At 39.4% G+C, this 25,428-nt stretch overlaps 1 protein-coding gene across 1 annotated transcript in view; it reads left to right on the forward strand.

The window, feature by feature from the left end:
• LOC699789 (putative C-mannosyltransferase DPY19L2) overlaps positions 1-25,428 on the forward strand; it is a 118,157-nt gene that overhangs the window by 34,094 nt on the left and 58,635 nt on the right. Inside the window, exons 7-10 of the mRNA XM_028845868.2 lie at positions 10,414-10,471; positions 18,896-18,987; positions 21,646-21,745; positions 24,762-24,839. Coding sequence (XP_028701701.2) covers positions 10,414-10,471; positions 18,896-18,987; positions 21,646-21,745; positions 24,762-24,839 — 328 coding nt within the window. The remainder of the gene's footprint in view (positions 1-10,413; positions 10,472-18,895; positions 18,988-21,645; positions 21,746-24,761; positions 24,840-25,428) is intronic.

Genomic DNA, 25,428 nt, shown 5'->3' on the forward strand with positions numbered 1-25,428 from the left:
GCATAGTATTCCATGGTGTATATGTGCCACATTTTCTTAATCCAATCTGTCACTGATGGACATTTGGGTTGATTCCAAGTCTTTGCTATTGTGAATAGTGCTGCAATAAACATACGTGTGCATGTGTCTTTATAGCAGCATAATTTATAATCCTTTGGGTATATACCCAGTAATGGAATGGCTGGGTCATATGGTACATCTAGTTCTAGATCCTTGAGGAATCGCCATACTGTTTTCCATAATGGTTGAACTAGTTTACAATCCCACCAACAGTGTAAAAGCGTTCCTATTTCTCCACATCCACTCCAGCACCTGTTGTTTCCTGACTTTTTAATGATCGCCATTCTAACTGGTGTGAGATGGTATGTCATTGTGGTTTTGATTTGCATTTCTCTGATGGCCAGTGATGATGAGCATTTTTTCATGTGTCTGTTGGCTGTATGAATGTCTTCTTTTGAGAAATGTCTGTTCATATTCTTTGCCCACTTTTTGATGGGGTTGTTTGTTTTTTTCTTGTAAATTTGTTTGAGTTCTTTGTAGGTTCTGGATATTAGCCCTTTGTCAGATGAGTAGATTGCAAAAATTTTCTCCCATTCTGTAGGTTGCCTGTTCACTCTGATGGTAGTTTCTTTTTATTTTTTTTATTTTTTTATTATTTATTTATTTATTTATTATTATTATACTTTAAGTTGTAGGGTACATGTGCATAACATGCAGGTTTGTTACATATGTATACTTGTGCCATGTTGGTGTGCTGCACCCATCAACTTGTCATTTACATCAGGTATAACTCCCAATGCAATCCCTCCCCCCTCCCCCCTCCCCATGACAGGCCCCTGTGTGTGATGTTCCCCTTCCTGAGTCCAAGTGATCTCATTATTCAGTTCCCACCTATGAGTGAGAACATGCGGTGTTTGGTTTTCTCTTCTTGTGATAGATTGCTAAGAATGATGGTTTCCAGCTGCATCCATGTCCCTACAAAGGACACAAACTCATCCTTTTTGATGGCTGCATAGTATTCCATGGTGTATATGTGCCACATTTTCTTAATCCAATCTGTCACTGATGGACATTTGGGTTGATTCCAAGTCTTTGCTATTGTGAATAGTGCTGCAATAAACATACGAGTGCATGTGTCTTTATAGCAGCACAATTTATACTCCTTTGGGTATATACCCAGTAATGGGATGGCTGGGTCATATGGTACATCTAGTTCTAGATCCTTGAGGAATCGCCATACTGTTTTCCATAATGGTTGAACTAGTTTACAATCCCACCAACAGTGTAAAAGTGTTCCTATTTCTCCACATCCTCTCCAGCACCTCTTGTTTCCTGACTTTTTAATGATCGCCATTCTAACTGGTGTGAGATGGTATCTCATTGTGGTTTTGATTTGCATTTCTCTGATGGCCAGTGATGATGAGCATTTTTTCATGTGTCTGTTGGCTGTATGAATGTCTTCTTTTGAGAAATGTCTGTTCATATCCTTTGCCCACTTTTTGATGGGGTTGTTTGTTTTTTTCTTGTAAATTTGTTTGAGTTCTTTGTAGGTTCTGGATATTAGCCCTTTGTCAGATGAGTAGATTGCAAAAATTTTCTCCCATTCTGTAGGTTGCCTGTTCACTCTGATGGTAGTTTCTTTTGCTGTGCAGAAGCTCTTTAGTTTAATGAGATCCCATTTGTCAATTTTGGCTTTTGCTGCCATTGCTTTTGGTGTTTTAGACATGAAGTCTTTGCCCATGCCTATGTCCTGAATGGTACTACCTAGGTTTTCCTCTAGGATTTTTATGGTATTAGGTCTAACATTTAAGTCTCTAATCCATCTTGAATTAATTTTCGTATAAGGAGTAAGGAAAGGATCCAGTTTCAGCTTTCTACTTATGGCTAGCCAATTTCCCCAGCACCATTTATTAAATAGGGAATCCTTTCCCCATTTCTTGTTTCTCTCAGGTTCATCAAAGATCAGATGGCTGTAGATGTGTGGTATTATTTCTGAGGACTCTGTTCTGTTCCATTGGTCTATATCTCTGTTTTGGTGCCTGTACCATGCTGTTTTGGTTACTGTAGCCTTGTAGTATAGTGTGAAGTCAGGTAGCATGATGCCTCCAGCTTTGTTCTTTTGACTTAGGATTGTCTTGGAGATGCGGGCTCTTTTTTCATTCCATATGAACTTTAAAGCAGTTTTTTCCAATTCTGTGAAGAAACTCATTGGTAGCTTGATGGGGATGGCATTGAATCTATAAATTACCTTGGGCAGTATGGCCATTTTCACGATATTGATTCTTCCTATCCATGAGCATGGTATGTTCTTCCATTTGTTTGTGTCCTCTTTTATTTCACTGAGCAGTGGTTTGTAGTTCTCCTTGAAGAGGTCCTTTACATCCCTTGTAAGTTGGATTCCTAGGTATTTTATTCTCTTTGAAGCAATTGTGAATGGAAGTTCATTCCTGATTTGGCTCTCTGTTTGTCTGTTACTGGTGTATAAGAATGCTTGTGATTTTTGCACATTAATTTTGTATCCTGAGACTTTGCTGAAGTTGCTTATCAGCTTAAGGAGATTTTGGGCTGAGACAATGGGGTTTTCTAAATATACAATCATGTCATCTGCAAACAGGGACAATTTGACTTCTTCTTTTCCTAACTGAATACCCTTGATTTCTTTCTCTTGCCTAATTGCCCTAGCCAGAACTTCCAACACTATGTTGAATAGGAGTGGTGAGAGAGGGCATCCCTGTCTTGTGCCAGTTTTCAAAGGGAATTTTTCCAGTTTTTTCCATTCAGTATGATATTGGCTGTGGGTTTGTCATAAATAGCTCTTATTATTTTGAGGTACGTTCCATCAATACCGAATTTATTGAGCGTTTTTAGCATGAAGGGCTGTTGAATTTTGTCAGAAGCCTTTTCTGCATCTATTGAGATAATCATGTGGTTCTTGTCTTTGGTTCTGTTTATATGCTGGATTATGTTTATTGATTTGCGAATGTTGAACCAGCCTTGCATCCCAGGGATGAAGCCCACTTGATCATGGTGGATAAGCTTTTTGATGTGTTGCTGAATCCGGTTTGCCAGTATTTTATTGAGGATTTTTGCATCGATGTTCATCAGGGATATTGGTCTAAAATTCTCTTTTTTTGTTGTGTCTCTGCCAGGCTTTGGTATCAGGATGATGTTGGCCTCATAAAATGAGTTAGGGAGGATTCCCTCTTTTTCTATTGATTGGAATAGTTTCAGAAGGAATGGTACCAACTCCTCCTTGTACCTCTGGTAGAATTCAGCTGTGAATCTGTCTGGTCCTGGACTTTTTTTGGTTGGTAGGCTATTAATTATTGCCTCAATTTCAGAGCCTGTTATTGGTCTATTCAGGGATTCAACTTCTTCCTGGTTTAGTCTTGGAAGAGTGTAAGTGTCCAGGAAATTATCCATTTCTTCTAGATTTTCCAGTTTATTTGCGTAGAGGTGTTTATAGTATTCTCTGATGGTAGTTTGTATTTCTGTGGGGTCGGTGGTGATATCCCCTTTATCATTTTTTATTGCGTTGATTTGATTCTTCTCTCTTTTCTTCTTTATTAGTCTTGCTAGCAGTCTGTCAATTTTGTTGATCTTTTCAAAAAACCAACTCCTGGATTCATTGATTTTTTGGAGGGTTTTTTGTGTCTCTATCTCCTTCAGTTCTGCTCTGATCTTAGTTATTTCTTGCCTTCTGCTAGCTTTCGAATGTGTTTGCTCTTGCTTCTCTAGTTCTTTTAATTGCGATGTTAGAGTGTCAATTTTAGATCTTTCCTGCTTTCTCTTGTGGGCATTTAGTGCTATAAATTTCCCTCTACACACTGCTTTAAATGTGTCCCAGAGATTCTGGTATGTTGTATCTTTGTTCTCATTGATTTCAAAGAACATCTTTATTTCTGCCTTCATTTCGTTATGTACCCAGTAGTCATTCAGGAGCAGGTTGTTCAGTTTCCATGTAGTTGAGCGGTTTTGATTGAGTTTCTTAGTCCTGAGTTCTAGTTTGATTGCACTGTGGTCTGAGAGACAGTTTGTTATAATTTCTGTTCTTGTACATTTGCTGAGGAGTGCTTTACTTCCAATTACGTGGTCAATTTTGGAGTAAGTACGATGTGGTGCTGAGAAGAATATATATTCTGTTGATTTGGGGTGGAGAGTTCTATAGATGTCTATTAGGTCTGCTTGCTGCAGAGATGAGTTCAATTCCTGGATATCCTTGTTAACTTTCTGTCTCGTTGACCTGTCTAATGTTGACAGTGGAGTGTTGAAGTCTCCCATTATTAATGTTTGGGAGTCTAAGTCTCTTTGTAAGTCTCTAAGGACTTGCTTTATGAATCTGGGTGCTCCTGTATTGGGTGCATATATATTTAGGATAGTTAGCTCTTCCTGTTGAATTGATCCCTTTACCATTACGTAATGGCCTTCTTTGTCTCTTTTGATCTTTGATGGTTTAAAGTCTGTTTTATCAGAGACTAGTATTGCAACCCCCGCTTTTTTTTGTTCTCCATTTGCTTGGTAAATCTTCCTCCATCCCTTTATTTTGAGCCTATGTATGTCTCTGCGTGTGAGATGGGTCTCCTGAATACAGCAGACTGATGGGTCTTGACTCTTTATCCAGTTTGCCAGTCTGTGTCTTTTAATTGGAGCATTTAGTCCATTTACATTTAAGGTTAAGATTGTTATGTGTGAACTTGATCCTGCCATTATGATATTAACTGGTTATTTTGCTCGTTAGTTGATGCAGTTTCTTCCTAGCCTCGATGGTCTTTACCTTTTGACATGTTTTTGCAATGGCTGGTACCGGTTGTTCCTTTCCATGTTTAGTGCTTCCTTCAGGGTCTCTTGTAAGGCAGGCCTAGTGGTGACAAAATGTCTAAGCATTTGCTTATCTATAAAGGATTTTATTTCTCCTTCACTTATGAAACTTAGTTTGGCTGGATATGAAATTCTGGGTTTAAAATTCTTTTCTTTAAGAATGTTGAATATTGGCCCCCACTCTCTTCTGGCTTGGAGAGTTTCTGCCGAGAGATCTGCTGTTAGTCTGATGGGCTTCCCTTTGTGGGTAACCCGACCTTTCTTTCTGGCTGCCCTTAAGATTTTTTCCTTCATTTCAACTTTGGTGAATCTGGCAATTATGTGTCTTGCTCTTCTCGAGGAGTATCTTTGTGGCGTTCTCTGTATTTCCTGGATTTGAATGTTGGCCTGCCCTACTAGGTTGGGGAAGTTCTCCTGGATGATATCCTGAAGAGTGTTTTCCAACTTGGTTCCATTTTCCCCCTCACTTTCAGGCACCCCAATCAGACGTAGATTTGGTCTTTTTACATAATCCCATACTTCTTGCAGGCTTTGTTCATTTCTTTTCTTCTTTTTTCTTTTGGTTTCTCTTCTCGCTTCATTTTATTCATTTGATCCTCAATCGCTGATACTCTTTCTTCCAGTTGATCGAGTCGGTTACTGAAGCTTGTGCATTTGTCACGTATTTCTCGTGTCATGGTTTTCATCTCTTTCATTTCGTTTATGACCTTCTCTGCATTAATTACTCTAGCCATCAATTCTTCCACTTTTTTTTCAAGATTTTTAGTTTCTTTACGCTGGGTACATAATTCCTCCTTTAGCTCTGAGAAGTTTGATGGACTGAAGCCTTCTTCTCTCATCTCGTCAAAGTCATTCTCCATCCAGCTTTGATCCGTTGCTGGCGATGAGCTGCGCTCCTTTGCCGGGGGAGATGCGCTCTTATTTTTTGAATTTCCAGCTTTTCTGCCCTGCTTTTTCCCCATCTTTGTGGTTTTATCTGCCTCTGGTCTTTGATGATGGTGATGTACTGATGGGGTTTTGGTGTAGGTGTCCTTCCTGTTTGATAGTTTTCCTTCTAACAGTCAGGACCCTCAGCTGTAGGTCTGTTGGAGATTGCTTGAGGTCCACTCCAGACCCTGTTTGCCTGGGTATCAGCAGCAGAGGCTGCAGAAGATAGAATATTTCTGAACAGCGAGTGTACCTGTCTGATTCTTGCTTTGGAAGCTTCCTCTCAGGGGTGTACTCCACCCTGTGAGGTGTGGGGTGTCAGACTGCCCCTAGTGGGGGATGTCTCCCAGTTAGGCTACTCAGGGGTCAGGGACCCACTTGAGCAGGGAGTCTGTCCCTTCTCAGATCTCAACCTCCGTGTTGGGAGATCCACTGCTCTCTTCAAAGCTGTCAGACAGAGTCATTTGCGTCTGCAGAGGCTTCTGCTGTGTTTGTTATTGTTTACTGTGCCCTGTCCCCAGAGGTGGAGTCTACAGAGACAGGCAGGTTTCCTTGAGCTGCTGTGAGCTCCACCCAGTTCGAGCTTCCCAGCAGCTTTGTTTACCTACTTAAGCCTCAGCAATGGCGGGCGCCCCTCCCCCAGCCTCGCTGCTGCCTTGCGGGTAGATCACAGACTGCTGTGCTAGCAATGAGGGAGGCTCCGTGGGCGTGGGACCCTCCCGGCCAGGTGTGGGATATGATCTCCTGGTGTGCCTGTTTGCTTAAAGCGCAGTATTGGGGTGGGAGTTACCCGATTTTCCAGGTGTTGTGTGTCTCAGTTCCCCTGGCTAGGAAAAGGGATTCCCTTCCCCCTTGCACTTCCCAGGTGAGGCAATGCCTCGCCCTGCTTCAGCTCTCGCTGGTCGGGCTGCAGCAGCTGACCAGCACCGATCGTCCGGCACTCCCCAGTGAGATGAACCCAGTACCTCAGTTGAAAATGCAGAAATCACCGGTCTTCTGTGTCGTTCGCGCTGAGAGTTGGAGACTGGAGCTGTTCCTATTCGGCCATCTTGCTCCGCCCCCAAGAGCTCTTGTAAGGCAGGCCTGGTGGGGACAAACTCTCTTCAGCATTTGTTTGTCTGTAAAGGACTTTATTTCTCCTTCACTTATGAAGCTTAGTTTGGCTGGATATGAAATTCTGGGTTGAAAATTCTTTTCTTTAAGAATGTCGAATATTTGCCCCACTCTCTTCTGGCTGTAGAGTTTCTGCCGAGAGATCCACTGTTCGTCTGATGTGCTTCCCTTTGTGGGTAACCCGACCTTTCTCTCTGGCTGCCCTTAACTTTTTTCCTTCATTTCAACTTTGGTGAATCTCACAATTATGTGTCTTGGAGTTGCTCTTCTCGAGGAGTATCTTTGTGGCGCTCTCTGTATTTCCTGAATTTGAATGTTGGCCTGCCTTGCTAGGTTGGGGAATTTCTCCTGTATAATATCCTGAAGAGTGTTTTCCAACATGGTTCCATTCTCCTGGTCACTTACAGGTACACCAATCAGACATAGATTGGTCTTTTCACATAGTCCCATATTTCTTGGAGGCTTTGTTCATTTCTTTTTACTCTTTTTTCTCTAAACTTCTTGCTTCACATCATTCATTTGATCTTCAGTCACTGATACCCTTTCTTCCAGTTGATCGAATCAGTTATTGAAGCTTGTGTATGTGTCACGTAGTTCTCATGCCATGGTTTTCAGCTCCATCAGGTCATTTAAGGTCTTCTCTACGCTGTTTATTCTAGTTAGCCATTCATCTAATCTTTTTTCAATGTTCAATGTTTTTAGCTTCTTTGTGATGGGTTCGAACTTCTTCCTTTAGCTTGGAGAAGTTTGATCGTGTGAAGCCTTCTTCTCTCAACTCATCAAAGTTATTCTCCATCCAGCTTTGTTCTATTGCTGGCAAGGATCTGCATTCCTTTGGAAGAGAAGAGGTGCTCTGATTTTTAGAATTTTTGGCCTTTCTGCTCTGGTTTCTCCCCATCTTTGTGGTTTTATCTACCTTTGGTCTTGATGATGGTGACGTATATATGGGGTTTTGGTGTGGGTGTCCTTTCTTTTTGTTAGTTTTCCTTCTAATAGTCAGGACCCTCAGTTGCAGGTCTGTTGGAGTTTGCTGGAGGTCCACTCCAGACCCTGTTTTCCTGAGTATCACCAGCGGAGGCTGCAGAACAGCAAATATCGCTGAACAGCAAATGTTGCTGCCTGATCGTTCCTCTGGAAGCTTCATCTCAGAGGGGTACCCGACTGTATGAAGTGTCAGTTGGCCCCTACTGGGAGGTGTCTCCCAGTTAGGCTACTCAGGGGTCAGGGGCCCACTTGAGGAGGCAGTTGTCCATTCTCAGATCTCAGACTCCATGCTGGGAGAACCACTACTCTCTTCAAAGCTGTCAGACAGGTACGTTTAAGTCTACAGAAGTTTCTGCTACCTTTTGTTCAGCTATGCCCTGCCTCCAGAAGGGGAGTCTACAGAGGCAGGCAGGCCTTCTTGAGCTGCAGTGGGCTCCACCCAGTTCGAGCTTCCTAGCCATTTTGTTTACCTACTCGATCCTCAGCAATAGCAGACGCCCCTCCCCCAGCCTCACTGCCGCCTTGCAGTTCGATCTCATACTGCTCTGCTAGCAGTGAGCGAGGCTCCATGGGCACAGGACCCTCTCAGCCAGGCGCAAGATATAATCTCCTGGTATGTCATTTGCTAAGGCCATTGGAAAAGCACAGTATTAGGGTGGAAGTGTCTGTATTTTCCAGGAACCGTCTGTCACACATCTCTTGGCTAGTAAAGGGAATTCCCCAACCCCTTGTGCTTCCTGGGTGACATGATGCCCCACCCTGCTCTGTGGGCTGCACCCACTGTTGGACAAGCCCCATTGAGATGAACCCAGTACTTCAGTTGGAAATGCAGAAATCACCCATCTTCTGTGTTGCTCACGCTGGGAGCTGTAGACTGGAGCTGTTCCTATTTGGCCATCTTGGAACCTCTCTCCATCCTCTCCTATCTTACATGTTATTACTATCATTTAGTACTCCTGTTACCCCTCACAGCTGCGTGATTATTATTTCTGTTGTCAAATCTTACTTTGATTTATCCACATGTCCCCAATTCCTCCATGTACAATTGGTCTTTGCTGCTCACACCTTCTTTCTTTCAATTTCTTCCTCTGTGAAGTTCATCCTTTGGATTTTCTGTGTGAAGCTTTATTAAATGGTAAATCATTTCCCACTAGCTTTCCTCTGTTGTTTTCTTTCTTTCTTTCTTCATTAATTCAACCAATATTTATTAATCTTCCGAGTGAGAAGCTGGGGATCCAGTAATGAACAAGACAGATAAAGAACCTGTCCTTTTCCTCATGGTGCTTAGAATGTGCTAGACTAGGGAAGTGGTGTGTGGAGGGAAGATAAATGGAAGCCTAGAAACACTACACAGATGTGGGATTGAGCATCTGCATTCTCATACACAGACATGATCACAAAAAGGCAATTTGTGATCATGAATAAGAAATGGTTTTTGGACAGGCACGGTGGCTCACGCCTATAATCCCAACACTTTGGGAGGCCAAGACAGCCAGATCGCTTGAAGTCAGGAATTTGAGACCAGCCAGGCCAACATGGTGAAACCCCATCTCTACTAAAAATACCAAAATCATCCAGGTGTGCTGGCATGTGCCTGTAATCCCAGCTACTCAGGAGGCTGAGGCAGAAGAATAGGCTTGAACTGGGGAGGCAGAGGATGCAGTGAGCCAAGATCGCGCCACTGCACTCCAGCCTGGGTGACAGAGTGAGACTGTCTCAGAAGAACAAAAACAAAAAACAGCAAAAAAACAAAACAAGAACAACAAAAGAAATGATTTTTATCTTTCATCTGATTTTTGTATTCTGCATTATTGCTTCTCTGGGATTCAAGTAAAGAACATTTGTAGTAGTTTAGACAGTTCTAAGTTAATGCTACATGAAACTGTTAGACTCTTGTCTTCATATCTCAGTCCCTTAAATCCAATTTCAAAAGATAAAAATTTGCTTTTATTCAGAGTATTCAAACGATATGATCTAGACTCTAAAGTGCTAGCTTGTTTCTTAAAAATGACTTTATGTGGCCGGGCGCAGTGGCTCACACCTGTAATCCCAGCACTTTGGGAGGCCAAGGTGGGTGGATCACGAGGTCAGGTGTTCGAGACTAGCTTGGCCAACATGGTGAAACCCCATCTCTACTAAAAGTAAAAAAATTAGCTGGGCATGGTGGCACACACCTGTAATCCCAGCTACTCGGGAGCCTGAGGTAGGAGAATCATTGGAACCCAGGAGACGGAGGTTGCTGTGAGCCGAGGTTTCGCCACTGCACTCCAGCCTGGGCAACAGAGCAAGACTCAGTTTCAAAAAAAAGAAAAATTTATGTTCACACCTTGTGTATTTTATTTAGAAAGTATTTTAGCTATAATAAATTATAAAATTGAGATTAATTTATAGGTATACTTTTTAGAATTGTACATTCAGAATTTAAACAACCACATGGGTATGGTTTAGTACTATTATGTCTTACATATAGAAAACTATGATTTTAAATTCTGAGGTAATTTTGTGAAAAACTCACTATATTTTACATGAATTTTGATTGTATACTCTATTATTATTATTTTTTTTTTGCAGTGGGACTCAACTAGGAGGTGTTATTACAGTACTGTGCTTCTTTTTCAACCATGGAGAGGTTTGTTTTCTAGAAAGCAATTTTTAAGAAATAGAAGAGGCTGTAGAGGAACAAGGAAATATACTCATCAAAACAATATATAATTGATTACTACTTATGACTTCACAATATTTTAAAGACCCATGTGTTATAAGTTGATTTTTAAATCATGTTGATTGAAATGTTTAAATAGGTAAAATTTCAAACATGAAATCTCTTGCCTTGTTTTTAGTAAATATATACATATATTCTGCAGAGAAAAGGAAATACTGTACTTCTTGAGTTGAATCATATCGTGCATATTATCTGACTTATTCCCACTAAACTTTATTTGTGGGTGGTGGTAGCCTCACCATACAAGGTATGAAATTTAAATTTACACAAAGTTACTTATCCACATGCCCCATTTACTACATGATGAAGCTGGATTTCCCATTCTATGTCTGTCTGCCTCTAAAACCTCACATATATATTAATTTATATTTTATAAATTATAAAATTAGTTGTATTTTATGAAAACATATATATTATACATATAACATATATATTCAACTTTTTTATTATGGTCAGAATAAGTAACATGAGATCTGCCCTCTTAACATATTTTTTTCTGATTATTGTTTTTTTTTAATACTTTTAAGTTCTAGGGTACATGCGCACAAAGTGCAGGTTTGTTACATATGTATACATGTGCCATGTTGGTCTGCTGTACCCATTAACTCGTCGTTTACATTATGTATATCTCCTAATGCTACCCCTTCTCCCTCCCCCACCCCATGAGAGGCCCCAGTGTGTGATGTTCCCCTTCCTGTGTCCAAGTGTTCTCACTGTTCAATTTCCACCTATGAGTGAGAACATGCGGTGTTTGGTTTTCTGTTCTTGCAATAGTTTGCTGAGAATGATGGTTTCCAGCTCCTTCCATATCCTTACAAAGGACATAAACTCATCTTTTTTTATGGCTGCATAGTATTCCATGGGTGTATGTGCCACATTTTCTTAATCCAGTCTGTCAGTGATGGACATTTGGGTTGGTTCCAAGTCTTTGCTATTGTGATTAGTGCCGCAATAAACATGTGTGCATGTGTCTTTATAGCAGCATGATTTATATTCCTTTGGGTATATACCCAGTAATGGCATGGCTGGGTCAAATGGTATTTCTAATTCTGGATCCTTGAGGAATTGCCACACTGTCTTCCACAATGGTTGAACTAGTCTACAGTCCCACCAACAGTGTAAAAGTGTTCCTATTTTGCTACATCCTCCCCAGCACCTGTTGTTTCCTGACTTTTTAATGATCGCCATTCTAACTGGTGTGAGATGTTACCTCATTGTGGTTTTTGATTTGCATTGCTCTGATGGCCAGTGATGATGAGCATTTTTTCATGTGTCTGTTGGCTGCATAAATGTCTTCTTTTGAGAAGTATCTGTTCATATCCCTTGCCCACTTTTTGATGGGGTTGTTTGGTTTTTTCTTGTAAATTTGTTTAAGTTCTTTGTAGATTCTGAATATTAGCCCTTTGTCAGATAGGTAGATTGTAAAATTTTTCTCCCATTCCGTAGGTTGACTATTCACTCTGATGGTAGTTTCTTTTGCTGTGCAGAAGCTCTTTAGTTTAATTAGATTCCATTTGTGAATTTTGGCTTTTGTTGCCATTGTTTTTGGTGTTTTAGTCATGAAGTCCTTGCCCATGCCTATGTCCTAAATGGTATTGCCTAGGTTTTCTTCTAGGGTTTTTATGGTTTTAGGTTTAACATTTAAGTCTCTAATCCATGTTGAATTAATTTTTGTGTAAGATGTAAGGAGGGGATCCAATTTCAGCTTTCTACATATGGCTAGCCAGTTTTCCCAGCACTATTGATTAAATAGGAAATCCTTTCCCCATTTCTTGTTTTTGTCAGGTTTGTCAACATCAGATGGTTGTAGATGTGTGGTATTATGTCTGAGGGCTCTGTTCTTTTCCATTGGTCTGTATCTCTGTTTTGGTACCAGTACCATGCTGTTTTGGTTACTGTAGCCTTGTAGTATAAAGTCAGGTAGTGTGATGCCTCCAGCTTTGTTCTTTTGGCTTAGGATTGTCTTGGCAATGCGGGCTCTTTTTTGGTTCCATATGAACCTTAAAGTAGATTTTTTCCCATTCTGTGAAGAAAGTCATTGGTAGCTTGATGGGGATGGCATTGAATCAATAAATTACCTTGGGCAGTATGGCCATTTCCACAATATTGATTCTTCCTATCCATAAGCATGGAATGTTCCGTTTGTTTGTGTCCTCTTATTTCATTGAGCAGTGGTTTGTAGTTCGCCTTGAAGAGGTCCTTCACATCCCTTGTAAGTTGAATTCCTAGGTATTTTATTTTATTTGAAGCAATTGTGAATTGGAGTTCACTCATGATTTGGCTCTCTATCTGTCTGTTATTGGTGTATAGGAATGCTTGTGATTTTTGCACATTGATTTTGTATCCTGAGATTTTGCTGAAGTTATCAGCTTAAGGAGATTTTGGGCTGAGACGATGGAGTTTTCTAAATATACAATCATGTCATCTGCAAACAGGGAAAATTTGACTTCCTCTTTTCTTAACTGAATACCCCTTATTTCTTTCTCTTGCCTGATTGCCCTGGCCAGAACTTCCAACACTACGTTGAATAGGAGTCATGAGAGAGGGAATCCCTGTCTTGTGCCCGTTTTCAAAAGGAATGCTTCCAGGTTTGCCCATTCTGTATGATATTGGCTGTGAGTTTGTCATAAATAGCTCTTATTATGTTGAAATACGTTCCATCAGTACCAAATTTATTGAGAGCTTTTAGCATGAAGGGCTGTTGAATTTTGTCAAAGACCTTTTCTGCATCTATTGATATAATCATGTGGTGTTTGTCTTTGGTTCTGTTTATATGCTGGATTACATTTATTGATTTGCATATGTTGAACTTGCCTTGCATTCCAGGGGTGAAGCCCAGTTGATCATGGTGGATAAGCTTTTTCATGTGCTACTGGATTCGGTTTGTCAATATTTTATTAAGGATTTTTGCATCAACGTTCATCAGGGATATTTGTCTAAAATTCTCTTTTTTTTGTTGTGTCTCTGCCAGGCTTTGGTATCAGGATGATGCTGGCCTCATAAAATGTGTTTGGGAGGATTCCCTCTTTTTCTATTGATTGGAATAGTTTCAGAAAGAATGGTATCAGCTCCTCCTTGTACCTCTGGTAGAATTTGGCTGTGAATCTGTCTGGTCCTGGACTTTTTTTCGTTGGTAGGCTATTAATTATTGCTTCAATTTCAGAGCCTGTTATTGGTCTATTCAGGGATTCAACTTCTTCCTGGTTTAGTCTTGGGAGGATGTATGTGTCCAGGAATTTATCCATTTCTTCTAGGTTTTCTAGTTTTATTGCATAGAGGTATTTATAGAATTATCTGATGTTAGTTTGTATTTTTGTGGGGTCGGTAGTGATATCCCCTTTATCATTTTTCATTACTTCTATTTGATTCTTCTCTCTTTTCTTCTTTATTTTTCTTGCTAGCAGTCTATCAATGTTGTTGATCTTTTCAAATAACCAGCTCCTGGATTCATTGATTGTTTCAAGGGTTTTTTTGTGTCTCTTTCTCCTTCAGTTCTGCTCTGATCTTAGTTATTTCTTGCCTTCTGCTAGCTTTTAAATGTGTTTGCTCTTGTTTCTCTGGTTCTTTTAATTGTGATGTTAGGGTGTCAATGTTAGATATTTCCTGCTTTCTCTTGTGGGCATTTAGTGCTATAAATTTCCCTCTACACACTGCTTTAAATGTGTCCCAGATATTATGGTATGTTGTGTCTTTGTTCTCATTGGTATCAAAGAACATCTTTATTTCTGCCTTCATTTCATTATGTACCCAGTAGTCATTCAGGAGCAGGTTGTTCAGTTTCCATGTAGTTGAGCAGTTTTGAGTGAGTTTCTTAATCCTGAGTTCTAGTTTGATTGCACTGTGGTCTGAGAGACTGTTTGTTATAATTTCTGTTCTTGTACATTTGCTGAGGAGTGCTTTACTTCCAACAATGTGGTCAATTTTGGAATAAGTGCAATGTGGTGCTGAGAAGAATATACATCCTGTTGATATGGGGTGGAGAGTTCTGTAGATGTCAATTAGGTCTGCTTGGTGCGGAGCTGAGTTGAATTCCTGGATATCCTTGTTAACTTTCTATCTTGTTGATCTGTCTGGTGTTGACAGTGTGGTGTTAAAGTTGCCCATTATTACTATGTGGGAGTCTAAGTCTCTATGCAAGTCTCTAAGTGCTTGCTTTTTGAATCTGGGTGCTCCTGTATTGGGTGCATATATATTTAGGATAGTTAGCTCTTCTTGTTGAATTGATCCCTTTACCATTATGTAATGGCCTTCTTTGTCTCTTTTGACCTTTGTTGGTTTAAAGTCTGTTTTATCAGAGACTAGGATTGCAACCCCTGCTTTTTTGTTTGTTTGTTTTCCGCTTGCTTGGTAGATCTTCCTCCATCACTTTATTTTGAGCCTATGCATATCTCTGCACGTGAGATGGGTCTCCTGAATACAGCACACTGATGGGTGTGCTTTGACTCTTTATCCAACTTTCCAGTCTGTGTCTTTTAATTGGAGCATTTAGTCCATTTACATTTAAGCTTAATATTGTTATGTGCTAAGTTGATCCTGTCATTATGATGTTAGATGGTTATTTTGCTCATTAGTTGATGCAGTTTCTTCCTAGCATCGATGGTCTTTACATTTTGGCATGTTTTTGCAGTGGTTGGTACTGGTTGTTCCTTTCCATGTTTAGTGCTTCCTTCAGGAGCTCTTGTAAGGCAGGCCTGGTGGGGATAAAACCTCTCAGCATTTGCTTGTCTGTAAAGGATTTTATTTCTCCTTCACTTATGAAGCTTAGTTTGGCTGGATATGAAATTCTGGGTTGAAAATTCTTTTCTTTAAGAATGTCGAATATTGGCCCCACTCTCTTCTGGCTTGTTGAGTTTCTGCCAAGAGATCCACTGTTCGTCTGATGTGCTTCCCTTTGTGGGTAACCCGACCTTTCTTTCTGGCTGCCCTTAACTTTTTTTCCTTCATTTCAACTTTGGTGAATCTCACAATTATGTGTCTTGGAGTTGCTCTTCTTGAGGAGTATCTTTGTGATGCTCTCTGTATTTCCTGAATTTGAATGTTGGCCTGCCTTGCTAGGTTGGGGAATTTCTCCTGTATAATATCCTGAAGAGTGTTTTCCAACATGATTCCATTCTCCCGGTCACTTTCAGGTATACCAATTAGACGTAGATTTGGTCTTTTCATATCGTCCCATATTTCTTGCAGGCTTTGTACATATCTTTTACTCTTTTTTCTCTAAACTTGTCTTCTCACTTCATTTCATTCATTTGATCTTCAGTCACAGATACCCTTTCTTCCAGTTGATTGAATCGGTTACTGAGGCTTGTGTATGCATCATGTAGTTCTCATGCCATGGTTTTCAGCTCTATCAAGTCATTTAAGGATTTCTCTACATTGGTTATTCTAGTTAGCCATTTGTCTAACCTTTTTTCAATGTTTTTAGCTTCTTTGTGATGGGTTCAAACTTCCTCCTTTAGCTCGGAGAAGTTTGATCATGTGAAGCCTTCTTCTCTCGTCAAAGTCATTCTCCATCCAGCTATGTTCTGTTGCTAGTGAAGAGCTGCATTTCTTTGGAGGGGGTGAGGCGCTCTGATTTTTAGAATTGTCAGCTTTTGTACTCTGTTCCCCATCTTTGTGGTTTTATCTACCTTTGGTCTTTGATAATGGTGACGTACAGATGGGGTTTTAGTGTCGATGTCCTTTCTTTTTGTTAGTTTTCCTTCTAACAGTCAGGACCCCCAGCTGCAAGTCTATTGGAGTTTGCTGGAGGTCCACTCCAGACCCTGTTTGCCTGGGTATTAGCAGCAGAGGCTGCAGCAGAGTGAATAATGCTGAACAGTAAATGTTGCTGCCTGATCATTTTGGAAGCTTCATCTCAGAGGGATACCCAGCCGTGTGAGGTGTCAGTCTGCCCCTCCTTGGGGGTACTTCCTAGTTAGGCTACTCGGGGGTCAGGGACCCACTTGAGGAGGCAGTCTGTCCGTTCTCAGATCTCCAACTCTGTGCTGGGAGAACCACTAGTCTCTTCAAAGCTGTCAGACAGGGACATTTAAATGTACTGAGGTTTCTGCTGCCTTTTGTTTGGCTATGCCCTGTCCCCAGAGGTGGAGTCTACAGAGGCCAGCAGGCCTCCTTGAGCTGTGGTGGGCTCCACCCAGTTCGAGCTTCCAGGCTGCTTTGTTTACCTATTCAAATCTCAGGAATGGCGGGCGCCCCTCCCCAAGCCTTGCTGCTGCCTTGCAGTTAGATCTCAGACTGCTGTGCCAGCAATGAGGGAGGCCCTATGTTCGTGGGACCCTCTATGCCAGGTGCGGGATGTAATCTCCTGGTGTGCCATTTGCTAAGACCCTTGGAAAAGCACAGTATTAGGGTGGGAGTAACCCAATTTTCCAGGTGGTGTGTGTCACAGTTTCCCTTGGCTAGGAACGGGAATTCCCTTACCCCTTGCACTTCCCGGGTGAGGCGATGCCTGCCCTGCTTCAGCTCTCGCTTGGTGGGCTGCACCCACAGTCCTGCACCCACTGTCCAACATGCCCCAGTGAGATGAACCCAGTACCTCAGTTAGAAATGCAGAAATCACCCATCTCCTGAGTCGCTCACTCTGGGAGCTGTAGCCTGGAGCTGTTCCTATTTGGCCATCTTGGAACCTCATTCCAGATTTTTCAGTGTACACTACAGTACTAACACAATGTTGTACAGCAGATCTCTAGAACTTATTCATCTTGTCTAACTGAAACTTGCCTGACAGCAAGGACATGGTTAAGACGCTGCCACCTGCTCCCTCACTTCTTTCTGTTACGTCATGGTGTCTGTTCAGTAATGCAAAATGCTGAATTCAAAATAGACATTAACTTACTAATTCAGCCCAATGAAACATAGTCTACCTAAAAAAGAGCTCATAGAAGCTTATTTCAAATATGATGGATTCATTCAACAAAATATTGAGTACATACCACGTCCATGCTCTGTTAGATGCTGAGGATATGGCAATGAAAAACAGAGAGATTCTGACTATTAGCTCTTGGGAGCAAAATATTTTATGTTATGACACAGGTTACATAGGGTAGAAGTACATTTTTTTTTTCAAGATGGAGTCTTGCTCTGTTTCCCAGCCTGGAGTGCCGTGCAGTGGCGTGATCTCAGCTCACTGCAACCTCTGCCTCCTGGGTTCAAGCAATTCTCCTGCCTCAGCCTCCTGAGTAGCTGGGATTACAGGCATGTGCCACCATGCTCAACTAAATTTTTGTATTTTTAGTAGAGATGGGGTTTCACCATGTTAGCTAGGCTGGTCTTGAACTCCTGACCTCGTGATCCAGCCACCTTGGCCTCCCAGAGTACTGGAGATTACAGGCATGAGCCACCATGCCCGGCCAGGGTAGAAGTACTTTTATCCATTGCTGTTGGGTTAATTTTTAAAAATCAGTTAGATAAAGGAATCATAAAAATTATACATAAAATCCTTATATATATTAATTTTAAGCAAACAAATGCATTGTCATTCAACAATGTGCTGATATAATGACAAAGCTTTTTCTTTGAGTGTGCCAGGAAACTTGGTATAAGTTGACTTTCTTATATGTATCATAATTCCTCTTACAACATTTACAATTTTGGGATCTTGGAAGAGGAGCAATAACTTTTAACACTCTTGGAAAGTAATAAGAGCTCACATTCTTTCTAGAATTTCAGAATTTTTGATGGAAAATTTTTCTAATACTCTGACCCATATGTCTTAGAAGTCATTTTAAAGTTTGTATGAACATTTAATATTTCATTACATGCATCACATTTGTGGTTCCCAAATACTTCTAGTTGTTTTTAAAATATATACTTACCCTTTTTTAAGTTACATTTTACAAATTCTGAGGCAATCTTAGCTATTCGAAGTGTGTATTTATATTCATTCAAACTTGTTATGTAGAAACTCTCTTGGTGCTTGCGAATTACCTAGGTGACATTTGTTTAGGTATTTGTCTTGGCATACATATAACCCAAAGCCTAGGATGCCAGGATCATATGCCAGGATCATACCTGCAGGACTGGACTGTGGATCTAGTTGGTCAGTCACAGAATTCTCACAACTCTTATACATACAATCTTATTTGTCCCTTGGGTTTCCTTTTGCTCAGTCTGATATATTTGTTGCTGGTTTCTGGACATGGTAGTTAATTGCTCTCTACTTAATGGCCTCATGTGTTAAGAGAGCTTCAAAAACTGAGAAGCTATGCCAGACACTCAGAAATGGGATATAGTGAGCCTAGTATTAAAATTACTAAAACACACTCACCCCTGGTTTTTAAATATGTTTGTTGTAGTAAACATGATGTAAAGTGGGCATTTTGTTGATTTCAGGCCACCCGTGTGATGTGGACACCACCTCTCCGTGAAAGTTTTTCCTATCCATTCCTTGTACTTCAGATGTATATTTTAACTTTGATTCTCAGGTAACTTTGATTCATAAAACAAAGGAAAATAAATTATAATTTAAGTTTTTAAAAATATACTTCAATTCAGCACTTTGGGAGGCCAAGGTGGGCGGATCACTTGAGGTCAGGAGTTCGAGACCAGCCTGGCCAACATGGTGAAACCTCATCTCTACTAAAATACAAAAATTAGCCAGGCATAGTGGTGTGCATTTGTAATCCCAGCTACTTGGGAGGCTGAGGCAGGAGAATTGCTTGAACCAGGAGGCAGAGGTTGCCGTGAGCTGAGATTGTGCCACTGCACTCCAGCCTGGGCAACAGAGCGAGACCCCCTCTAAAAAAATGTAAATATATATATATTATAGATATATACTTCAATCTATGAAGTTGTAATTACTAAATTTAGACCATTTTTTAGTTATTTTAAAAGTATTGAGTATAGATTTAAGAAAATAATTCAAAATTGCCATGTAAAAATTGCTCTCCCATTTAAGAGTAGGCTACAGGTTTTAAATAACTACATTATGTTTTAAAAAACCAAAAGGTATGTGTTTGTATATAGTTTGCCAAGATTCAAAAGTTTTTGAGAAACAATTACATTTTCAGAGTTTAGGTACTCTGACATTGTTTTCTAACCTGTGGTTTTGATGAATGTGTCATGAAAAAAGTGTTCTGTGTGCAAACGAATTTGGGAAATGCGGAGTTAGATGCATAAGGAGTACATATATTCTCTTATTTATGAAGCATTTCTGAACAACCAATGTTTCCAACAGGACAACCAGTTTCATTTCAAAGTTTTTTTTTTTTTTTGGATACACTTTTTTTTGTAGGGATTACATTTATAAGCATTTTAGATATTTAAGAGGTCTGAGAAATGAACAAAAAAACCCCGTAAGTGGTAGTAGTATAAATAGCCTTATCAGAGAAATAAGTTTGATAGAATACTAATGAGAACTCTCACTGAATGAAATAATGATCACTATCTCCTCCAAACTCCCAGAGGACCCCATTCTTCACCTACTAGTCCCTGGCAGATTCTGCCTTATATAAAACTCATTTGTTTGTCTTCCTTGTTTTTTAAAACAGTAAATTTATGAATCATCCACACATACATAAATTTTTATTTATTTATTTAGAGATGAAGTCTTGCTCTGTCACCCAGGTTGGAGTGCAGTGGCACAATCGGCTCACTGCAACCTCTGCTTCCCGGGTTCAAGCGATTCTCCTGCCTTAGCCTCCCAAGTAGCTGGGATTACAGGTGCACACCACCACCCCCAGCTAATTTTTGTATTTTTAGTAGAGGCAGGGTTTTACCATGTTGGCCAGGCTGGTCTCAAACTCCTGACCTCAAGTGATCCGCCCGCTTCGGCCTCCCAAAGTGCTGGGATTACAGGCGTGAGCCACTGTGCCCAGCCAGTTATATGTATTTAAAAGTACCACTGGTGCACACATCCATGCAACTATTTGTGGCACTCATATAAAGCTAATTGAAGAGTGGTAAATAGTAGTGTACTGGGGTGGCACAAACCTTGAGAATGGAGCAGGCTAACTTCTGATTTCTTACCAACCTGACGAGTATATTCTGGGGTTGAATTTGGATTTAGGAACCTCCTCCTCATTCAGATTTCTGTATCTTTGCTGTACACTTTGCCTTCTCTCAAAGATTAGGTGATGGAAGCTGCCCATTCTTCATCACCCTTTGCTATTCACTCCCAGTTTATTTTCTAGGAAGGTGGGTTATTTTTATTTTTTTTGAAGTAATATCAGTCTGGTCAGTCAGGGGTTTCATGGAATAAAATGTCTTAATTAGAATATTTAGGGTTGTATCATTGAGGGCATGTGCTATATACTCTGTATCTTAGTCAAAAGTAATTTTTGTTTGAAAAATTTAAGATTACAAAGTACATAATGAGTATTTTATGATAACAGTAAACAATATGAACATTTAGAATTTTGTTTTTGAAAATTTATATACGATTGTACAAAGATTCATCAAAATCCAACATAGCATTTATAAAAGGAACAGTTACAGTTTTATTATTTATATAAAACATTTGTGTTTCTTTTTTCATGTCTAAAAGTTATTGTAATTCTCTGTGGTAAAAGATACTGGTTCCCAATACATATCAGTAATGGAGAATGGACAATTTAAACTTCCACACACTTCAACTGAATTCTAGAATGATTTTTTAATTTTTTAAGATTCCTTTTCCTCAAATTTTTCCCATAGTTGTTAACTTATTACTTTGTCAGCACTTAACATTTCTCTTCAATGTATTTTGAAACATAAAAGTGGTGGTATATAAAGTTGTTGCTGCACATACAGGAGAAGCATGTTGAGGTGTGCAGGGGCAGTGCCATGTCCTATTTTCTGACCTCCTTGCTGGAGTATTAAATTTCTAATGTCATGCGTATGTAGAGGAAGATGAGCTTTTGTATTTAAAATATTTAGTGGGAAATTACGATGTTATTTTTAAAACTCTAATTTTGATTGCTTCATGCAAGGCATGAAGTATTTCAAGTTCTTTTTAGTATGCTTTAAAAAGTTAACTATATTTTGTTGTATTATAGTAAAGGTAATGGAATAATTTAGATTTTATCATTTTGCAATTAGTCTTTCTTTTTAATGACAGCCTGTTTTTAGGGTGAAACTTATTGGTATCAATTCTCTCTATTAAGGACCTCGAGCAATGATAGAAGGCCCTTCATTGCACTCTGTCTTTCCAATGTGGCTTTTATGCTTCCCTGGCAATTTGCTCAGTTTATACTTTTTACACAGGTAAGATGATTTTTTAAATTAATTTTTATTTTTATTTTAAGTTCTGGAGTACATGTGTGGGATGTACAGGTTTGTTACATAGGTAAATGTATGCCATGGTGGTTTTTGCACCTATCAACCCATTACCTAGGTATTAAGCCCAGCATGCATTAGCTGTTTTTCCTAATGCTCTCCCCACCCCATCCCCCGACAGGCCCCAGCATGTGTTGTTCCCCACCCTGTGTCCATGTATTCTCATTGTTCAGCAACCACTTATAAGTGAGAACATGTGGTGTTTGGTTTTCTGTTCCTGTTGCTGAGGCTAATGGCCTCCAGCTCCATTCATGTCCCTGCAAAGGACCTGATCTCGTTCCTTTTTATGGCTGCATAGTATTCCATGGTGTATATGTACCATATTTTCTTTATCCAGTCTGTTACTGATGGGCATTTGTGTTAATTCCATGTCTTTGCTATTATCAATAGTGCTGCAACAAACACATGTATCTTTGTAATAGAATGATTTATATTCCTTTGGATATATTAATTAAGTTGAATGCAAGATGTCCTTGGTTGTTTCCATAGAAATTTTTAAATATGGTTACATTTATGCCCTAAAAGATTTTCAAAATAGGGAATAAAGTTTACATAAAGGTATGATTTTTATGAAATAATATAATTCCACATTCTTTTACTGTATTAGTTAGTTTGACAGGTTTTAAGGCTCAACATGTGAAAGAGTTTTTCTATTATTTTTATTCACAAATGTTATTTTTGGTGTTTGAGATAATATCTGTATATATCTACCTATAGATTTTCCTTTTGTCCTGGTGATCATTCTGGGTGCCAAGCTACACAGCATTCTAAGGGCCAATCCTACTCTTCACAGCAGGACGTTCTGCTTCTAATCCAGCTAAATGTTGGCTGTTTTGTCTGTGGTGCAGAATTTTACCTGGCACCATTTCTGCGAGCTTTAGTCATAAAGCTCATCATTGCTTAAGGGAGCTGAGCCCATATCCTGTTTCTAAAGCAGCTACGTAACTAGTACCAAGAAACTGAACTGGGGAAGCAGAGAGTAAATGGAGAATTTTGAGGAAATTTCATGATACTAAGATTTTCCATCAGAGCTCCTTCCTGCATAATAAATACTGATGATAATAATAATACTCTATATTGGAAGTGAGAAATTCTGCCAAGAGTCTCTTGCTGCCAATAGCCTACAAAGAATGAAATTATAACCCCAGCTTAGTTGGTGCTGCATGTTTAAAGTATTCCCTCCGCTTTACTTCATAATAGTTGGCTCCTTTCAGGTTATAACATGGACATTATTCTATGGTTTTCATTATTTGCAAATGCCAACAGAGTAGAATCGATTTTTAATGAGCAGCACTTCATTGCAAGCACATTTATTAATCCAGTGGTACTGATGAAACTAAGCAGCTCTTTGGGGCCAGGCACGATGGCTCATGCCTGTAATCCCAGAACTTTGGGAGGCTGAGGCGGGTAGATCGTGAGGTCAGGAGTTCAAGATCATCCTGGCCAAGATGGTGAAACCACGTCTCTACTAAAAATACAAAAAAATTAGCCGGGCATGGTGGCAGGCTCCTGTAATCTCAGCTTGGGAGGCTGAGGCAGAGAATTGCTTGAACCTGGGAGGTAGATGTTGCAGTGGGCTGAGATCGCGCCACTGCACTCCATCCTGGGTGACAGAGTGAGACTCAGTTCCAAAAAAAAAAAAAAAGCTCTTTGGGTAAGTTTGATATTGCTGTAATGATTTTCTAGCCATTCTCTGGATATATACTAGGCTTTTATTTTTCTTTACTAATGTATATAGTTTTGTTTGTATTTGTACGTTTCATGCTTACAGAGGGATAATTCAATGTTATCTTCTGGGTGTACTTTAAGATTTTATTCTTAATTGTGTGTTTCATAGATTAAGGTTAAACTTAGTTCATTGTGCCACCACATCTGGCTAATTTTTTAATTTTTTGTAGAGATGAGGTAGCACCATCTTGCCCAGGCTGCTCTTGAACTCCTGGGCTCAAGCAGTCCTCCTATCTGGGCTTCCAAAATGCTGGGATTATAGGCGTGAGCCACCATGGCTAGCCCAATTTTTTTTATGACTTCTGTGCTCTCCTGGAATTTTCAATCCTATCAGTTATTTCCTTGAACATTTGAAGCATAGTTTAAAGACATATCTGATTGCACCAGACAAGTGTTTGAGTGATCTCCAAGCTAAGAATAGTTTTTATATATTTAAAGGGATATAGAACAAAAATAGAAAAAGAATATACAAGAGACTGTATGTGACCAACAAAGCATAACATATTTATTATCTGGCATTTTATATAACAAATGTGCTGATCCCTGATATAAATCTTTTCTGAATCTGTTTCTGTTGTGTTAGTGATAGTGTCTTATCTTCATCTATGCTGGGTTATTTTTGATTTGGTGCTGGACATTATACATCAAAAATTGGAGAGGCAAGTCAAAAGAACTAATTAATCTTGAACCACCTTCATGCAATCAGATTGAGATGATCCATAGATGGATTTCAGTCTTTCTGAGGGCTGCTTGATTTCTGGTTCACTATTATAGTATGGCCCTTTGAAACCCCAAACTAAAGCACCCTTCTTGGTGCACTCTGACTGCTGAATCTGCTGAAATGCCTGCTCAGCTTGCTGGTCTCCCAGCTGCCTCTCAGCTGGCAGGCATCTGCCTCTGTTGAAATTGGCAGATACCTCTGGGAGAAAAGTGGCCCAAAACGTCATGCTCATCGCTATAGATTGCCATCTATCTTTTTAATTCCTCACTTGCTTTGTTAATAATCTGTGGCATTTATACATATTTTAAAAATATTTTTATTTATATATTTATATTTTTCCTACACATTCTAGTTCTTAGTGGGAAGGTTGGTTCAAATTCCTTTGCTTACCATTATTAGAAATGTAGCCCTCCTCTTATATTTACTTTGCCTATGAATAGTAAAGTGTTAGTTTTCTATACTTTTTTTCACTTTTGCTTTTTTGTATTATTTCAGATAGCATCATTATTTCCCATGTATGTTGTGGGATACATTGAACCAAGCAAATTTCAGAAGATCATTTATGTGAACATGGTAACATTTTTAATATATATAAGTCAAATGTTAAGATAGGTTCTCAGAGTTTATAAAATCGAAGTGATTCTGTTTTATAGGGTACCACCTCTTTGGTAATATTTAATACATATGATACTGGTGATATCCAGAAGGAAAACTGGAAATGTATATTATAGATGTCATATTATAATAGATTATACTTTCAACTTGACTATAGATGTGTTTTATTCTCTAAAACATTTGTTTTATTTATTATTATTATTACTACTTTTAAAACTGCCTTTTCTTTCTCAGACATGAGATTTTAGCATTTTGCCTGAATGACACTCTAACTGAAATTTTATATTCTTGCAATTTTGTTTTTGGCTTAGGTCCCAAACATAGCTTCCTTAAAAATATAAAAAGTTAGTAAAGCTTCATAAATAATAGAAGTTCTGAAGTCTAACAAAAATAAGATTAGTAAAACTAGTATTTATAACTAAGTCTTTCTTGGTATATTACTCTATTGTTAAAACAATAGAAATCATAGACTTATTTTTCATTGTTCCAAGTAGCAGATGGAGAAAAAGTGAAATTCTGCCAGATAGAGTTTATAGTCTTGAATTTT

The sequence above is a fragment of the Macaca mulatta genome, chromosome 3 (assembly GCF_049350105.2).
Source record: "Macaca mulatta isolate MMU2019108-1 chromosome 3, T2T-MMU8v2.0, whole genome shotgun sequence".
In the NCBI taxonomy this organism is placed as follows: Eukaryota; Metazoa; Chordata; class Mammalia; order Primates; family Cercopithecidae; genus Macaca; species Macaca mulatta.